At 40.0% G+C, this 15721-nt stretch overlaps 1 protein-coding gene across 7 annotated transcripts in view; it reads right to left on the bottom strand.

Moving 5' to 3' along the window:
- The window catches only part of MAPK8 (mitogen-activated protein kinase 8), a 97212-nt gene that overhangs the window by 19899 nt on the left and 61592 nt on the right, over nt 1-15721 (bottom strand). For all 7 annotated transcript variants that reach the window (XM_085555079.1, XM_085555083.1, XM_085555078.1 and 4 more), the window contains exon 2: nt 1648-1814. In XM_085555079.1, coding sequence (XP_085411205.1) covers nt 1648-1769 — 122 coding nt within the window. In that variant the 5' untranslated portion in view covers nt 1770-1814. The remainder of the gene's footprint in view (nt 1-1647; nt 1815-15721) is intronic.

Below are 15721 nucleotides of genomic sequence, written 5' to 3'. Positions count from 1 at the left end.
CATAGGCCCCATGCTCTCATTTATTATGCAGGATGCAGCTGTTTAATATCCTTACAACAAGAGCACTAACATCAAGATAAAAGAAAAACAAAACAACAACAACAAAACAACAACAACAACAAAAAAAACAAATGCTAGGACAGCCCTAACATCTTGATGTCTTCAAGGAAGAATAAAATTCTGTTTGCAGATAGTTGCCAACATTGTTATATGATTCAGTAACACAAGCTGCTGAAACGATGAGGATTGCTAGTTGGGACAACTCCTATACGTATTTCCATGACAGAAAGGCAGGGATTTTGTTTTCTGCAAGAAGTAATACAGCAGCTGACTACTGTGCAGACTCAGGAAATATTTGTCAGCTAGTAAAAAAGCCTCAGCAGGGAAAAATACCATTTTATTGTCTCTTGCTGAGAATGGTATACAAAACTAATGAAGAACATCTGCCAAAAATGGCCAGCATTTACCAAACATAATTGGAAATATGTTGTCTATACAGTATGTAGGCTTGAATGATTTTTTTTGAGCATCATGTAACTGTTCAGTCACAAGAGGAAAAGAATAAATAAATTGGAAGAACACATACAGATAACTTTTTGTTTGTTTATATTTCCTCTATCTACCTGTAAGATATTCCATATCTTATGAGAGAGAAGCAAAGAGGAGATAAGGCAAAAATGATGAACTTCTAAATCTGCAGTACATAAACATAGCCTTAGAGTCTGTTTCAGTGCTGAGCCTTTCAGTCATCTACTTCAAAACTACTTCAGCAACAGGACTAGTGGGGATGGCCTCAAGTTGCACCAGGGGAGATTCAGGTTGGATGTTAGGAGAAACTTTGAAGCAGTGGTTAGGAGCTGGAATGGGCTGCCCAGGGACGTGGTGGAGTCACTATCCCTGGAGGCATTCAAGGAATATTTAGATGTTGTACTGAGGGACATAGTTTAGTGAGAAATATTGGTTGATAGGTGGATGGCTGGATTGGATGGCCTTAGAGGCCTTTTCCAGCCTCAGTGATTCTATGATTCTATATTCTTCCAAATTAGGCTGAATTAGTGGAAATGAAAAAACAAAGAAACCAAAAACCGACTCAACCCAAATCACAAGAATTATATACTATCTCCTTCAGAAATGGTCAAAATATAACCATATGAGTGCTCTGGTTCATTTCAGGACAATCAGAGTGGCTTAACTGAAACAATTTCATTTACCATAAGCACAATTTGCATATTACACTGATAGTCTGCATTGCAAGTGCTCACTAACTGGTGTAAGACACTTCTATAGAACTAAGTGAAACAGGTCTCTAGCAAACTATTTTAAGAAGAAAAAGCAAGTAGAAGCATCAAATATAAAGAGTTATTTTTGCTTTTGTTTCACATTGAGCAGCGTGGCTTAGGATCAGGATTAGTTCCTTTATCCAGGTTTTTCCCCATTAATTTATGGGACTCAGCACACCTAAATGAATTTACACAGAAGGGCTTCAGTTCTGAAGCAGGAAGGGATGTAGGTTAAAATAAACAAAGCGCACTGTGAGTGACTAATGATCACCAACACTGTTTTTCATGTAATGTATAATTGTAAAGGCACTCCAAAAGTTCTATTAACAGAACCTAAAAGTATATTTATACTTTAAAGAAACCTTACCATACTATTCCTTGTGCTCCTGATCCTATTGGTTTTAAGTTTTGATACCGTTTCAATACAGTGAACGTAGAATCCCCAATTTCAACACTGTAGAAATTGTTGTCACGCTTGCTTCTGCTCATGACGGCAACTTATGTAGAATGCTTCATCCAAATTCTGTTCCCAGCCTGTAAAGAATTAAAGAAAATTAAGATTTTACAACTGTATTTAATACAACTAAAGAAAAAATCCCCATAATGTATGGAAGGTGGTTCTCACAGAAGGCCCATACGCTATTTTTTTCACACCTGCAGGAACGAGATGACGTGTCTGAAAAGGTTTGGCTTTAGGAATGTGCCTCAGACAGGAATCTAGAATGGAAAAATATTAAATGATTGATGGCAAAAATCTTACATGGCAGTGAATGGAAAATCAAAAGGTTGGTTATGTCATCCACAGAACACAGAGCGTTGCTGAGGTTACAGTGTAGTCTTATATTCACTGAAGCAGAGAAAGAACTCAAATCACCCCAGATCAATAGGTAGGACAAAAAAAAAAAAAAAAAAAAAAAAAAAAAAGCTATCAATAGAACAATGACAGCCATACGGATGGGAGATTAAAAGAGGAATGAAAGAGAAGTACCCTGAAGTGGAGAAGCAGGAGCACCTCCGCTTGCATCTGAATTGTCATTCCTTCTTTTGCAACTCCTTGTGCTGTACATCAAAAAACCATCAGACTTTGTTGTTTCAGCATGGGGTATAGTTTATCACTTCAGCTAAAATGCACTCTCTTCTAGCATAAAACTGACTGACTTGAGAAGAGTCAGCTCTCAGAAAAACCATTTATTGCGAATTTTTTTATGGCAAGCCAAGGTGAGAGATGCAAGTCAGTCACTGGGAGGCAATGAGGAAGCATTCAGGTCAGCAATGAGAAGTCTCAGAACCTAGGTAATGCTTTCCTCTGCCTCCTTTTCACCTGGCCATTACAGCTTCCCAAGTCTGAATCAACTGGCACCTACTCCATCTGTGCCCCTGCCTCCAAGTTTCATCATTTCTACACCACTGAGAATTTAAGCCTCTCAACCTTTTAAGCAAACTCAATTCCACCAAGTCTTTGCCCCCACTCAGCTCAACCTCCCTTGTGCCCGCCACTCATGGAAAGTACCCTCAGAAAGTGCCTGGTAGTGCCCAGCTCTGCAAATACAGCTCCTAGAAGAAAGTCTAAAGGTTTCACTTCTTCCCATCCTCTAATTGACTCATGTCTAGTCTTATGAAGTCTAGCTTCAAAGAACCACAACACCAAAAGTTTTAGTCCTTAAATATTAAAGTAGTTCTAAATGCAGAAACTGGCAGAATTTCAAGATTCTTACGCAAAGTATCCCCACAGTATTTTTCATTAAAACACAATTAAGCTATATCAGATAATCATGCCTGCCTGAAATTTGACATTTTGTTCCACTTTCTAGCAATTCTGGGGAATCATATATGTGAAGAAAGACAGGATACAGATTCCAGATTTCTATTATTAATGAGGAAAGTGATAATGCATTTTTCCCATTAACTGTGAACTTGCCAGAACACAATTGCTGTCAGTAGGGAACGAAACCTGTTAAATACTTCAGTTTCCCCTCATACATCAACTATTGTGAGTTGCTTTGGAAGTATCTTGCCTAAGCAAAGGTCAGTATGTGCCAGCCTTCTGGTGGTAGCCCTCAGTTACTCAAGGCAAGGATATTCCAAAGTGGGACCCTACGACATTACAGTGTATTTTGGTATATTAATTTTATAACTCTTTATGTTGCCATAGGTAGTATTTACACAAGAAAGCAGAACAAAAATGCTGGAAATAGAAATAACGCTATACCCATACAAGGAAAGTTCCCCCATCTCGAGACTGTGCATAATTGTTTGAGTCCACTAACAGGGACTAGAATTAGTTAGTTTTGCATGAGACTGAAGGTGGTCAACAATTTCTGCTCATCGCTTCTTTTATAGACTGATGAAGTTGTAAAAACGTGACAGTACTAAAATACTTGGATCCACTGTACCTGTAAATGTCTTTCAAGATTTAAGACAAGAAGCAACTTTATATATATAAAATTTATATATATATATATTATATATATATATATATGACAATAAAGTCTGTGACAGTAAATATTATGGCTAACCTTGTTAAGTATGGACATTTAAGAAATGTTTTATTGACACTCCATTCTGCTTCTCCTCCACAGATGAGTAATACTGACAATCAAGATTAACCAAATTTCTTCACCCAGCTTTAATTTAAACATATTTAGAACAGCAGTAAGATGTCAGAATAAGAGAAACCATGGATAGTAATGTTTATGCGTACATACACAAACTTCTGTCATTGACTTCTGTTCAAAGACAGACCACGTACCCTGGTGTTTCTCAACAAGGCTGTACTACATAAATGTGTTGAATTCAAAATATCTGTAAGATAACACACTGCTGTACTTCAGTACTAATCTTCATCTTTATTTATTAGACATAAAGCATCCAGTTTATTATTCAAGACACAAGACAATGTATGGACAGTGTATGCTAAAATATTTTTTCTAGAAAGCCTAAATATATCAGATAGAAGATTTGGGGATGGAAGGGTAGGAAGGAGAGGTAATCCCATGTTTTCAGTTTTTCCTTAAAATCTCAATGCAGGTGCACTAAAAACCTTAGTAATGCCTATAAACAATGGAGACAGATTCAGTAGACCTACCTATGAAGAATGCATAGACTAACTTCTTTAGAAGACTGAGAGAGATGATGTTCATGCCATATCCCACTATGTTGGATAATTTTTTAAACTATGATCTATACCTGACAGTGCTATGAAGGAGATGGCAATGCAGCAGAACATCAGTTCTGCTCAGTACACCTCCAAGTGCAATGTAAGTTAATGAGCTCAAACCAGAGCTGGCTCATCTGAGGTTTATGGCTACATAGAGCTGATGGTACAGACAAGGTTATCAGGTCTGTGCCACCAGGTCACTAAGGCTGGATTTGGGCAATCTGACATTTTGTTTTTAGGACCCTGAGAAGTTAAGGTGAAACAGCAGACAACTAAAAGACCACTACCAGCTCAGAGAGGCCCTAAGAGTTGTATCCCAGAGTTAACTGCAGAAACTTTATACATCTGTAATTAGAATTTAATTGGGAGACTGTGCTTTCAGCTAGACACCTGAGTATTTCACTTCGGTTCAGCACTATCATCAAATAATTTTTTCTTGGCTACTACACCTGCTAGCCTTCACGCCATTGAGATGCCAACTCTGTGCTCCTTCAATCAGAAATCACTTTAAAAACAAAACATGTATATTAGACTTCCATGATGCAGTGACCTGAATGCATGCACTCCAGGCACACAGAGAAAAAGAAATGGAACAGGCCTTATGGAAGAAAGAATCTCTCAGTTTATGTAAGAGCATGAAATATATTATGACCTCTTCTGCACTCTTCTCTCTGAAGAGACAGTAACAGCTAACAGGAAAGCTTCAAAGGTTGCCTTGTAAACTGACAAAAAGCACACATTTCAGACATCTCTCTCCCTTTGAGAAAGAGAAGTGGAACCCAAGAGATAATTTTCCCTCAAGGGACACGTATATAGACTGCATACTGCCAACTTAAAGGGTAGAGAAACATATGCTCCATACAGCTATGTCTCTAAAACTGCTTGTTAATTGCTGTTTTATACCTTTGCTAGGCAACAAAGAATGAAAATCAAAGATTCTTACCATGCTGCATTCTGCCATATAGGCTATAGTATACAGTGCTTTATTCTCAGTATCCATTTACATAACAAATTGTTCGTATTCAGTTGGATCCAACTGTGGTAAAGGAACACAGTTGAGAAGATGTTTTCATACCCTAATGCTTTGAAATGTAATAAAATATACAAAATGAGAAGAATCATTCTAAGGGACAACCACAATTAGTTACAAGTTTTCTACAGCAATATTCTAAGTGCAAAGCATAAATGGGCTTCAAAAAAGAAAATTAGGACATTAAACCAGCAAACAGTCTGTGGGGTACGACAAATGGAAAAAAAGTAGTTACGAAATAAAACAGTTACAAAAATTAGCATCCTGATTGACATAAGATAAATATCAACAGTCATTCAATAATTCTACTTAGAAAATTCCAATTGAAATACCTCTATAACTAACGTAGAGAAATGTGTACCGGACATCAACAGTACCTCAAGTATACGTTAGATTGCTACTGAAAGCAAAACATTTGTGCAGAATAATCAAAGCTCTCGCATTCATGAATTTCATTCATTTGTGAATATAAAGTTCAAACATTGCTGATTTGTATGCATCCCACGTTTGTGAATGCTTGTCTAATTTTCAGCTGTCACATTTAAAGGCTTCTGGACATCTGCTAAATGGTATATTGTAAATGGAGCCTGGTTTTCAGATAGTTAATAAAACAAATGCTTGTAATGCTCAAATTCAGGAAAGGAGGAACACAGTCATTCTGTTTCTTAAAGGTAACTTCAAAGCTTACTAAGATATTCACAGGTGTAACCAGGGTTTTAACATTTTCTTTTTCCTCACCACCCGTGGAACTGAAAGCTGTATTCTGCAATACTTCAAGCTTTCTCGAATGCCAATGGATAAGGAATTTAGAAAAGGGTGTTAAAATCAGCTGGGTAAGCACCGTGGTGTGATATTACTGGACTATCACAAATGCTTAAGAAGCCTGAAAATCTCAATCCTATTCTAAAATGAAATATTCTCACTGTTGACTATAGGATTTTCTTAAAATTCTGCATAGCTTTCAAATTACGTATTCACAAACCAGATGGTTTTACATAGAACAATTTGCACACAATCACCTAAACTACTCTTAAAGCTGATTTACATTTGATGAGGTCCCTAGATTGTGCATAATTGACACAAAAGTGTCTCACACTTAACCTAACGTACATCTGCAATATAGGAGTGCTGTGCTTAGCTTCTGCCACACTGCTGTGGTGTCTGACATGGGAGCGTGTATAAAGCAGAGGTTTGGAATGGATTTTCTCCATGCAGAAAAAACAGCACCCAGTGACATTCATCAACATGTGCTGAACATTTATGAGATCAAACAGTAGTTGTGAGCACGGTGAGGTGGCAGTGGAGCATTTTAGCAGTGGTGACAGTCGGTCACCTTCACTGGTGCACATGTTTATGACCACAGCATTCAGGCTTTTATCCATAGCTGGCAAAAGTACATCACTAATGGTGGTGACCATGTTGAAAAACAGTGTTTTGTAGCTGAGAATTTGCTCTATCAGTGTTACTGTGCTTTTGGTATCCGTTGTTGTTTCTATGAAAACAAAAAGGAGGCATTACTTTCAGAGCAACCTACTACACAGTTTGTATTTGTGAATGTTGTGAGCTCTAAGCAAAGGAGGAAGCATGTATTCCTTTTGATGAAGATCAACTAATTACATTGCTTGGAAGAATATTTGCATAAACTGCTTTGGTAAGCTACTTGTAAGATAAAATGCTTTTAAGTTCTTAACCTAGTGAAAAGTTTATACTTCTTTTTATTAGTTGTCAATAGAAATTCTCCTAAGAAAATCTAAATTTCTGCTGAATTAAAGTTAGTATTGTCAACAAGAGGGTCTCAAAGATTTGTCATCATATCTTGAAAGAGCCCCTCACAAAACAAGACTGATAATTGGATTTTAATCTCCTGAACAGATGTCTCTCCCCAGATCCTAGCTCTGTTTGGAGCAGACAAGTAATCCTATAACCTCAGCATACGGGGAGCTTTCTTACAACCACTGTAATGTACAAGACCCCAATAATCTCCAGGTGCTTTGTGCCTCACATTAGTAGTGACTGATACATACATCTCTCCAGTTTCCAGGTTGCTTCTGCTCTACAGTCCCAACACTTCTCCTCACAGGCATAGAAGTATGTGATATCATTTCCCTATTTCCTTTTCCACTTCAAAATATTTGCCTCCAGCTTTAGGATCAAACTACCCTGTCTGTAGCTTCCAGCAGAGGCTTCCCTGCACTTCCTCACCAACATGGTTCTTTCCATCCTCACAAACTCCTGACCTTGCACTTCACTCTAACACAAAGAAGGAACTGCATCTCAAAAGCACTAATAGGAAACAGGCATTTTCATTTCTCATCATAATTAAACTGATCAGCTCCTGCTTCTAGCAGCTTCTGCTGGTGAGCAACTGACACAGAAGCGGCAGCACAGAGCGTGGGCGAGTGGCCTGATTGAACCCAACCACCAGCACTTGGGAACCTCCTCCTTGCTGCAGAGGGAGGGAAGGAAGGGGAGAGCTCCTGCCAGCCCTCAGACTCAGGCTTTCTACAGTGAAAAGGAACAAGCTGATTTCCGAAGCAGAGCTCTCCAGTATCAGCTGCTGGAAAATCAGCCCCTCGAGCTTTGCCTCCTCACACTGTTCCTGCACAAGGAAAGAGAAAGGAGTTGGGGACCTGTGGTGTGGTGTCACTGAAGCCAGGCAGGGTTAATCACACAGGCAGGGACCTGCAGCTGGCATGTTGCCTAGCACTGCTCCCATCAAGCTTATCTGATCTACACCACAGTGCCTAAGCCAGAAGTGAATGTTTCCACAAAGCAGCTGGAGTTTCGGAAACCTCATCTCCTAATGCTTCACAAACTGTGCTACAAGTTTCATACTAAATGAAGGGATACACAACGAGCACTATTTGAGCACTGTTTTCAGCTCCATGTTTTACACTACCTGAATTCCCTGCCCTAACTTACATTCAAACACAGGCAACCAGAAACAACCACCAGCTCGGCCCCATGGTGCACTCTGTGGTGCCAAAGCACCTGACCCTGCTGACCCTGAAACTGGAGAAACCTAAAGCTGGAGAAAGTGAGCAGCACCAAGAGGTTTTAGGACCAGGCAACTGTAAGCTTTTCTATTTCCACATTTGGAGTAGCTCTAAACTTCCTGAAACACTGTCAGATGAAACTACTATAGTAGAGGTTCTTTAACAGTAACAAAAGACACGTGATTGGCAGGAATAAAATGACAGTAACGAAGGGAGTTAGTTACAGATACTAGCACTTGGCTAAGAATACATAAGTGCAGGATCACATCTGAACACTAGGAAGCTGCAAAAACACCTCCTGTTGTTAAACACAGCTCCACTCCCAGTGCTGCTGGCCAGCTGGCACAGACAGGCCCACCCAGCTCCAGCAAGGACTTCACACACAGCTCCCTGCAGAGCGCAGACCAGGCCTACACAACCACTTTGCATTTTCCTCAGAAGCTCAAAGTGTACATTTATGCAAACCAACTGGCAACATTCTCTGAAGTAGTTAGAAAAACTGCTCTATCTGGGTAGGGTCAGCAGCACAAGCATCAAACACAGAACATGCAACTACAACATTTGGATCCCCGCTACATAAAAGTCAATAGCAAACTGCTATGCACACTTCTAAAGAGGATTCTTACATTGTGAAACACCTCTTATGAAACACCCAAAATAAGATAATCAATATAATTTGTGTTGCTTCTAAAACATTCACTTTAAAAACCAATCAAAATCAGCAGAGAACTGACTATATCAGATACATAGGTGCCATACACATTGCATAAGCAGGAAAATGAAGAGCAGAATAATAAGTGTATCAATATATCCAATTATTCACAAATCATACATGACTTCTGCAGCAACTCCCATTTCAAAATAGGTATCTTCTTTTTATCAATAAAGCTCAAGCTGGGAAGATTTTACCTAATCCACCTTCTCAATCTTATATCATTTTCTCTCTAAAATACTGTCAACATAATACCAGCTTATGAGCTACAGGCCTCCCACTAAAACGAAAAAAAAAAACAGTCCTTCTGAAGAGTTATAGTTTCATAGTTTCATAGTTTCATAGTTTCGTGCGGGTTGGAAGGGACCTTAGAGATCATCGAGTCCAGCCCCCGGGATTCGAGCCTCTGTGTAGCAGAGCGGCACTTCTACCACTTGCGCCACAGGGGTTATAGTATTACTTGTTAACAGCATGGAGACAATAAAATAGATCACCACAAAGCACAGAAAAAAAAAAAAAAAATGCACAGGACTGAACATTTCTAGTTATCTTATACACATTCATATGACTGAAACTGACCTTGGGCACTTTTAGAGCTACTCACTTTTTTTTCTCCCCTCTTTGACAGTCCCTAAAGCAGCTGGTTACAAAAGAAAACTATACACAGACTTTGGGAAAATGGTCAACATCTAAAATTCACGGAATCACAGGGGTTGGAGGGGACCCCTGGATATCATCTAGCCCAACCCCTGCTAAAGCAGATCCCTGCAGTAGGTTGCACGCAAAAGCATCCAGACAGGTACTGAATATCTCCGAAGAAAGAGATTCAACAAGCTCTCTGGCCAGCCCGGCTCAGTGCTCTGCCACCTTCACAGTAAAGATCCTTTCCAATGTGCAGATGGAACCTCCTGGGTTCCAGGTTGCACCCATGCCCCTCATCCTATCACTGGGCACCACCAAAAAGAGGATGGCCCCACCCTCTCAACACTCACCCTTCAGATATATATATAAGTATCGATTTACGGACACTAGGAGTTCTAACTTGGTAACATGGGAAGTCATATAAAATAAAACAGAACCAAGATTCAGAAAACAAAAGATTGAGAAGGCAAGTCAGAATAAACAGGACTGTCTAGAAATCACATCACTCATGAGAGCATATCCAATGAAACCAAGAACTACAGACAGCTGCCTGGGCAGAGGCCAGTACCTTCCTGCCATGCAATTCCCCATTTAACAACCTAGCTCTTAAAAACTGTTGCAATTGAAAATGAACCAGCAAATATTGGTTCTAGGAAACAGAGGGTGCAATCTGAACAGAAGAAATGAACCATCTAGTAAGCCTAGCAGATAGATGTTCTTCCTCGTCAGCCTAAAGACAAAGAAAGAGAAATCAGTAAGGGAACGCATGCTATCATGCAATGTGAAAACTTTTGCTTATTAACCATTCCTTCTGCTATCTCTCCCTCCTTCCACTAAGGAAGCAAGGAAGCCTGCTGGTATATGGAAGGGTAAAGGAAACCCGACACTTCCTCACCATCTGGGAATAGCAGGCACTTGAGTCTAGGGAGATTTCCTGGTTTCTGGTACATACGTTTTTAAAAGTGCACGTACTTTGAAAACAAAGCGAATGATAGAGTCACCAATGTACGTACTTAAAGCAGTCTGAGAACTGTACTAAAAATTTGGCAGATTGAGATTTAGCAACTGAGGCCTCAGATGCCCAAGCCAGCAACAAAGCAGTGCACAGCACATGCCATGTTCTCACTTCTCATGGTCAAGTCCTTTCCTGTAACATGAGCAGTGAGTAAACACAGCTGCCATGGAACACCAGCCCACCCTCCCTGCTAAGTGCTCCCCTGGGCTAGCAGCACTTCTTTAGCATACATATCCTTGCTAAGTTATAAATCACTTCTCATTCCATATATCACAGCACCATGCAACTATATGGCTTTCCAGGTCTCTGTACTTTGTGTGGTGATAAGGGTGTACCACACAGATCAACAGAGGAGGTCACACAGTGAGATGTATTTCTAATGCAACACACTGCAGAGTTCTTTGCTGTCCTTAAGCTCTTTTAAAGAAGCTATTAGACAGCTGTAGAGATTTCTTAAGACAAATAGCCTTTGCTTTTAAGATAGGTTTAGAATTCACATGTCATGAAGATGTAAATAAAGAGGCAGATAGTCTGCAATTCTGACAGCCTGTAAGCCAGCATTTGCAACACTCATCCTACTTCTCTTTTAAAGCTTTTGTATTTTTAAGTAGATTCTAGAATTTTCATTCTTCATAAAGAGAACGAAGCTGGTATCATTTCTCAAGAAGAAAAATTATCAGAATGAATACAGCTACAACTACCAAAAGAATCTCACTCTGCATATAACCCGCTGTACTACATTTCACAGGACTAGGTCTCTGTAGCTTCTTCAGCATAACGTCACAAGAACCTGCTTCTCTACAGATGGTTCTGTGATGAATCCCATTATCACAATATATGAAAGCAACACTTTCCCAACTGTCTCTTGTGGGTCAGTTTTGCCACAGAAATCATAAACTAAAATGGCTCCATCAGAAGAAAACTTGTGTAATTCTACAGTTTGGCATGGAAGCCATTATGACAGCAGATTAAAGGACTATTCTTAGTAAAACTCTCTTTTACAGAAATAATAGGATAAGGCAAGGATCTTCTACTTCCTTAATCTTTTTTCAAACAAAGATGATACAAAAGGACAGAAGATGGAGAGAGGTTCAAGGTAAACTTTCTTTAAATAGCTTAAAATATACAAGTACAAAACAAAGCTGCTAGGAAGGAAGGATCTTAAAGATAGCTATTAAAAACACCATTTTATTTTCTATAGGCTATTCTCAGTTCTACGGTAGGATATATTTGTTACTAGCACTTTTTGTTGTTATTTTTACAATGTTAAAATCTGAAGACAGTGGAAATTCAGGGAAGTAAGACTTCAAAAAGCTGGGAAATACCAAATTCAATGATGTCCAGAAGTGTGAACAGAAAAGAAAAGTCCCACTTATACCAGACCCCTCCTACACAACTGGAACTACTGTGCTCCAGCAAATGAGACTTCATATTGCATTATACAATTCCCTTGGGGGCAGAATCGTATGTCATCACCTACTCAACTCAGGTATTTTATAAAGCTTAACAGTAATCTAACTTGAAATTCATGAGCAGAGTATAAGTTATCAATCTGGGTGTTCTGTTTAAGCTACCCACCTATTTCTAGTCATAGGTAAAAGTGACAAAAATTGGCTGTGTATGCAAGGCCCCTACCCATCCAGAGACTTCTAGAAAAGCAGTAATGCAGCATCAGAAGGCAGGCCATCAGTAAATATCATGCTGGGTGCCTCAACAAGATCTGCACAAGGCCAGGAGAGAAATCTGGTTCCAGGGTTATGCTAGGGTAGGAGGAAATGCATGTTCTTGAACCTCTTTCACAGAAGTAGAATTTTCCAGAAGCTAAGCATTTCAGCAGACTGAAAGACTGTCTGACTTTCTAAGTGTCTTTGCTCATGTCTAAGAGGACACGAGCAAAGAAAAGATACCAAGTGACCTAAGAAACTCACTAAATACCAAAAGTGAAGAAGACAATTGCTACAGAACACCAGAGAGCAGAAAGCCACGAAACAGCTGGGGGAAAAAGTTTTCAGTATGTTTTAAAAGTTCATTAAGGAATCACATCAAAAGTTTGACCAAAAATAGTAACTGTATAAGGTTTTAACTTTAAATCCCAGTTCCAAAAACTTAGAATCCAATTATGAATGTGCTACTTTCACTAATTCATTCATTTATCTGTTAAATACAAGCAGATTAAAGTGCTACAAAATCCCCTCTTGAGTATTTGGCATTAAATACCTCAGCAATAAGAGCGTTAGGATGGAACAAAGAACTCATAAACATATCACAGCCACAGCACTTAAAATTCCTTCACAGTTCTTGCCTGTAATGCCATACAGTACTGCACACAATCATTTATTGGTGAGGGGCACTGTGGTTTTAAACTACATTTCAAAATAAAGGCTTCGCATTTGAGGTCATTTGTAGGAAACAAGTACAGGATTCACTGCAAGCAGCAACAGAGCGTGCTCTGGTATCCAACTTCTTCCTCCTGGACTTCAGTAGTGCCTGATACGTTACAAAAAATATTCCTAAGACAGAAGTTCCTAAACGAGAAAGCCCAAGAATTCCCATTCTTCATTCAAGAACAAAACCTTCAGAAGCACTGCTATGCAATGCATGCTAGTTGTGATGAGGAAGTTTCTGAGGAGAAGCAGGGAGAATCAACCTCAGATAAAAGAGGAGAGGAATAAAGTAGCTCTAGTCACACCGAGATTTTCTGATTTCCCCTCAACTCCATGTTATCATCAATGAAACCCTTGTATGGCCAACATAAACTTATTAGAAACAGAACTTTTTTTGTTCACATCTTGACATACAAGTGGCACAAGAATCTTGTCACGTTACAATTTAATAAACAGCGGAAGAAACACTGGCTGTTGTTCAACAAGGAGGAGCTTTGCATTGCAGGAAGCAGTGCAAAGAAAGACACTGCTGGAAAGCTTGGCTGCTTGTTGAATGAACCACTCTCACACACAGTGATCTTTCTGTTACCGTGCATCTCCTGAATACTCACTTTTGGCACTAAACAAAACAAGTAGACTCAGCCCACACACCACTAACAAAGTAAAGCTTCTTAGGATATCATGTTACTACTCTTCTCCAAACTGCCCAGGAAGTTGTGTTTCTCTCCATCCAAAATAGGCACAATGAACAATCACCAACTGATACATGCTGACCAACATGTCAACTGCCACATTTACCTTTTACTGTTTCCATAATAAAACTTAAGACTAAATGCTAGAAGCAACGTTTGTATTTTTATACTTAAGATCCAGGAAGCATCATTAACTACTGTCAGTTTCATTCTGGCATAAACGTAGGCTCTAAAACTTTAAAGAATACATTTAGGACCTGCAGAGATGCACTACCACTGACATCAGATTTCCCACGGAACCATCTTAGAGTCACGCATGAACAACTGTGTGCATGTGCTTAAGATGCTTTCCAAAGAGGCAAAACACTCTGGTCTGTAGCTCCCTGTTCTGATCACCTCCCCTTCCTTTATGTTTGACATTATAATTCTAATGTGTTTGTACACTTAATGACCAGTAACTATATATGTATATATATATTGCTGCAAGAGGTCATCACCTGAAAGCAGCACAACCGTAAGGCCAAGAGCACAAAAGGATTTCTGGACCTGATGAGGCTCCTCTTCTCTTCTTTCCCCCAGCTGGCATTAGCCCTATCACTTCTCTGCGACATGAACTGTGCTTGTCACCAGCTGGGAATCACACCTGCTTTGCTCTGTGCCACCATCTCCTGGAGGAACCATTGCCCACCCAGCAGAGGATCATAGTTGTGCAGCAGCGATTGCCAACATGCTCCTCCTCTGCAGAAGGCAAGCCTGGACGAACTTCAGTTGGCTGCATTGCTGGATATTTCAGGCTGTTCTGTCAAAGACGAGATTTTACGTTCACCACAGTGAACACAGACATGATAGGCACCATAACCTTTGTTTTGTTCTTTACATTTGCCTGCAAGCACTTTTGGCCTAATCAGCTGGAAAGCTCAGTACAGGGCAGAGAAATGCCAGCGTTGCCACTAGCAGACTTGAAAGAAGATACTTATCACATCTCACTGTTTTTTCCTCCACAGCCTCTAACAGCCTTTTTTATCTACATCATCTGTGCCTTTGTTTTACCAACTACCTTAGGCTACCTCAAAAATAAAATAAACACACTAATAGTAGAATCACAGCTTGGAAGCAATGCCTGGGGATCATCTATCAGCACCACAGAGGCACACCTTCAAACTTGTATTTGTATAGGATTGTCCAGGGCACTGCTGAAAGTATCCACAGATGGAGATTCTATAATGCCCTGGGACCTTGGCAGTGCTCCATACCTCATCATGGGAAGATATTCCTTTCATGGTCAAATTGAAATTTCTATTTTTATAGCTTATAAGCCTTGTTCTTTTCACCGTGCACCTTTGAGCCTGGCTCCACCATCTCTATGACCCTTCTTAATGGCAGTAATTACATCCCCAACTGTGCCTTCCTTTGGTCCAGCTGCCACCATCTCTCCTCCACCCCCAGCACCCGAGCAGCCCAGTGACAGCCACTCCCTCATTTGTCTCTGAGTGCATGACCTCAGAACATGTGTGAACCATGGAGGAGTACTATAGCAGGACCTGGGCAACTGCCCCACAGATGTGAACAACTCCCTCTCTATATCTGCTAGCCAGGCTCTTCCTGAATTCTAGCCTTCTGTTCAGCTTCTCCTCCCCCAGGAACCCCAGGTCCTCAGCCGCAAGAGCTGCTCCCCATCAGCAGCCCCCAGCCAGCAGAAGGATCGGGTTATACACCTAAGTGCACACGACCATGTACGTCCACAGAGATGGGCAATTCCCCGATTGAGAACATAGCCAGAAACATGATACCTGGTGATAATTTTTCTCGTTTC

This window comes from Coturnix japonica, chromosome 8 (assembly GCF_054131305.1).
Source record: "Coturnix japonica strain WE chromosome 8, WE-NBRP24, whole genome shotgun sequence".
Lineage (NCBI taxonomy): Eukaryota > Metazoa > Chordata > Aves > Galliformes > Phasianidae > Coturnix > Coturnix japonica.
The sequence above is the reverse complement of the archived record's forward strand: the minus strand, read 5'-3'. Positions and strand labels throughout refer to the sequence as shown.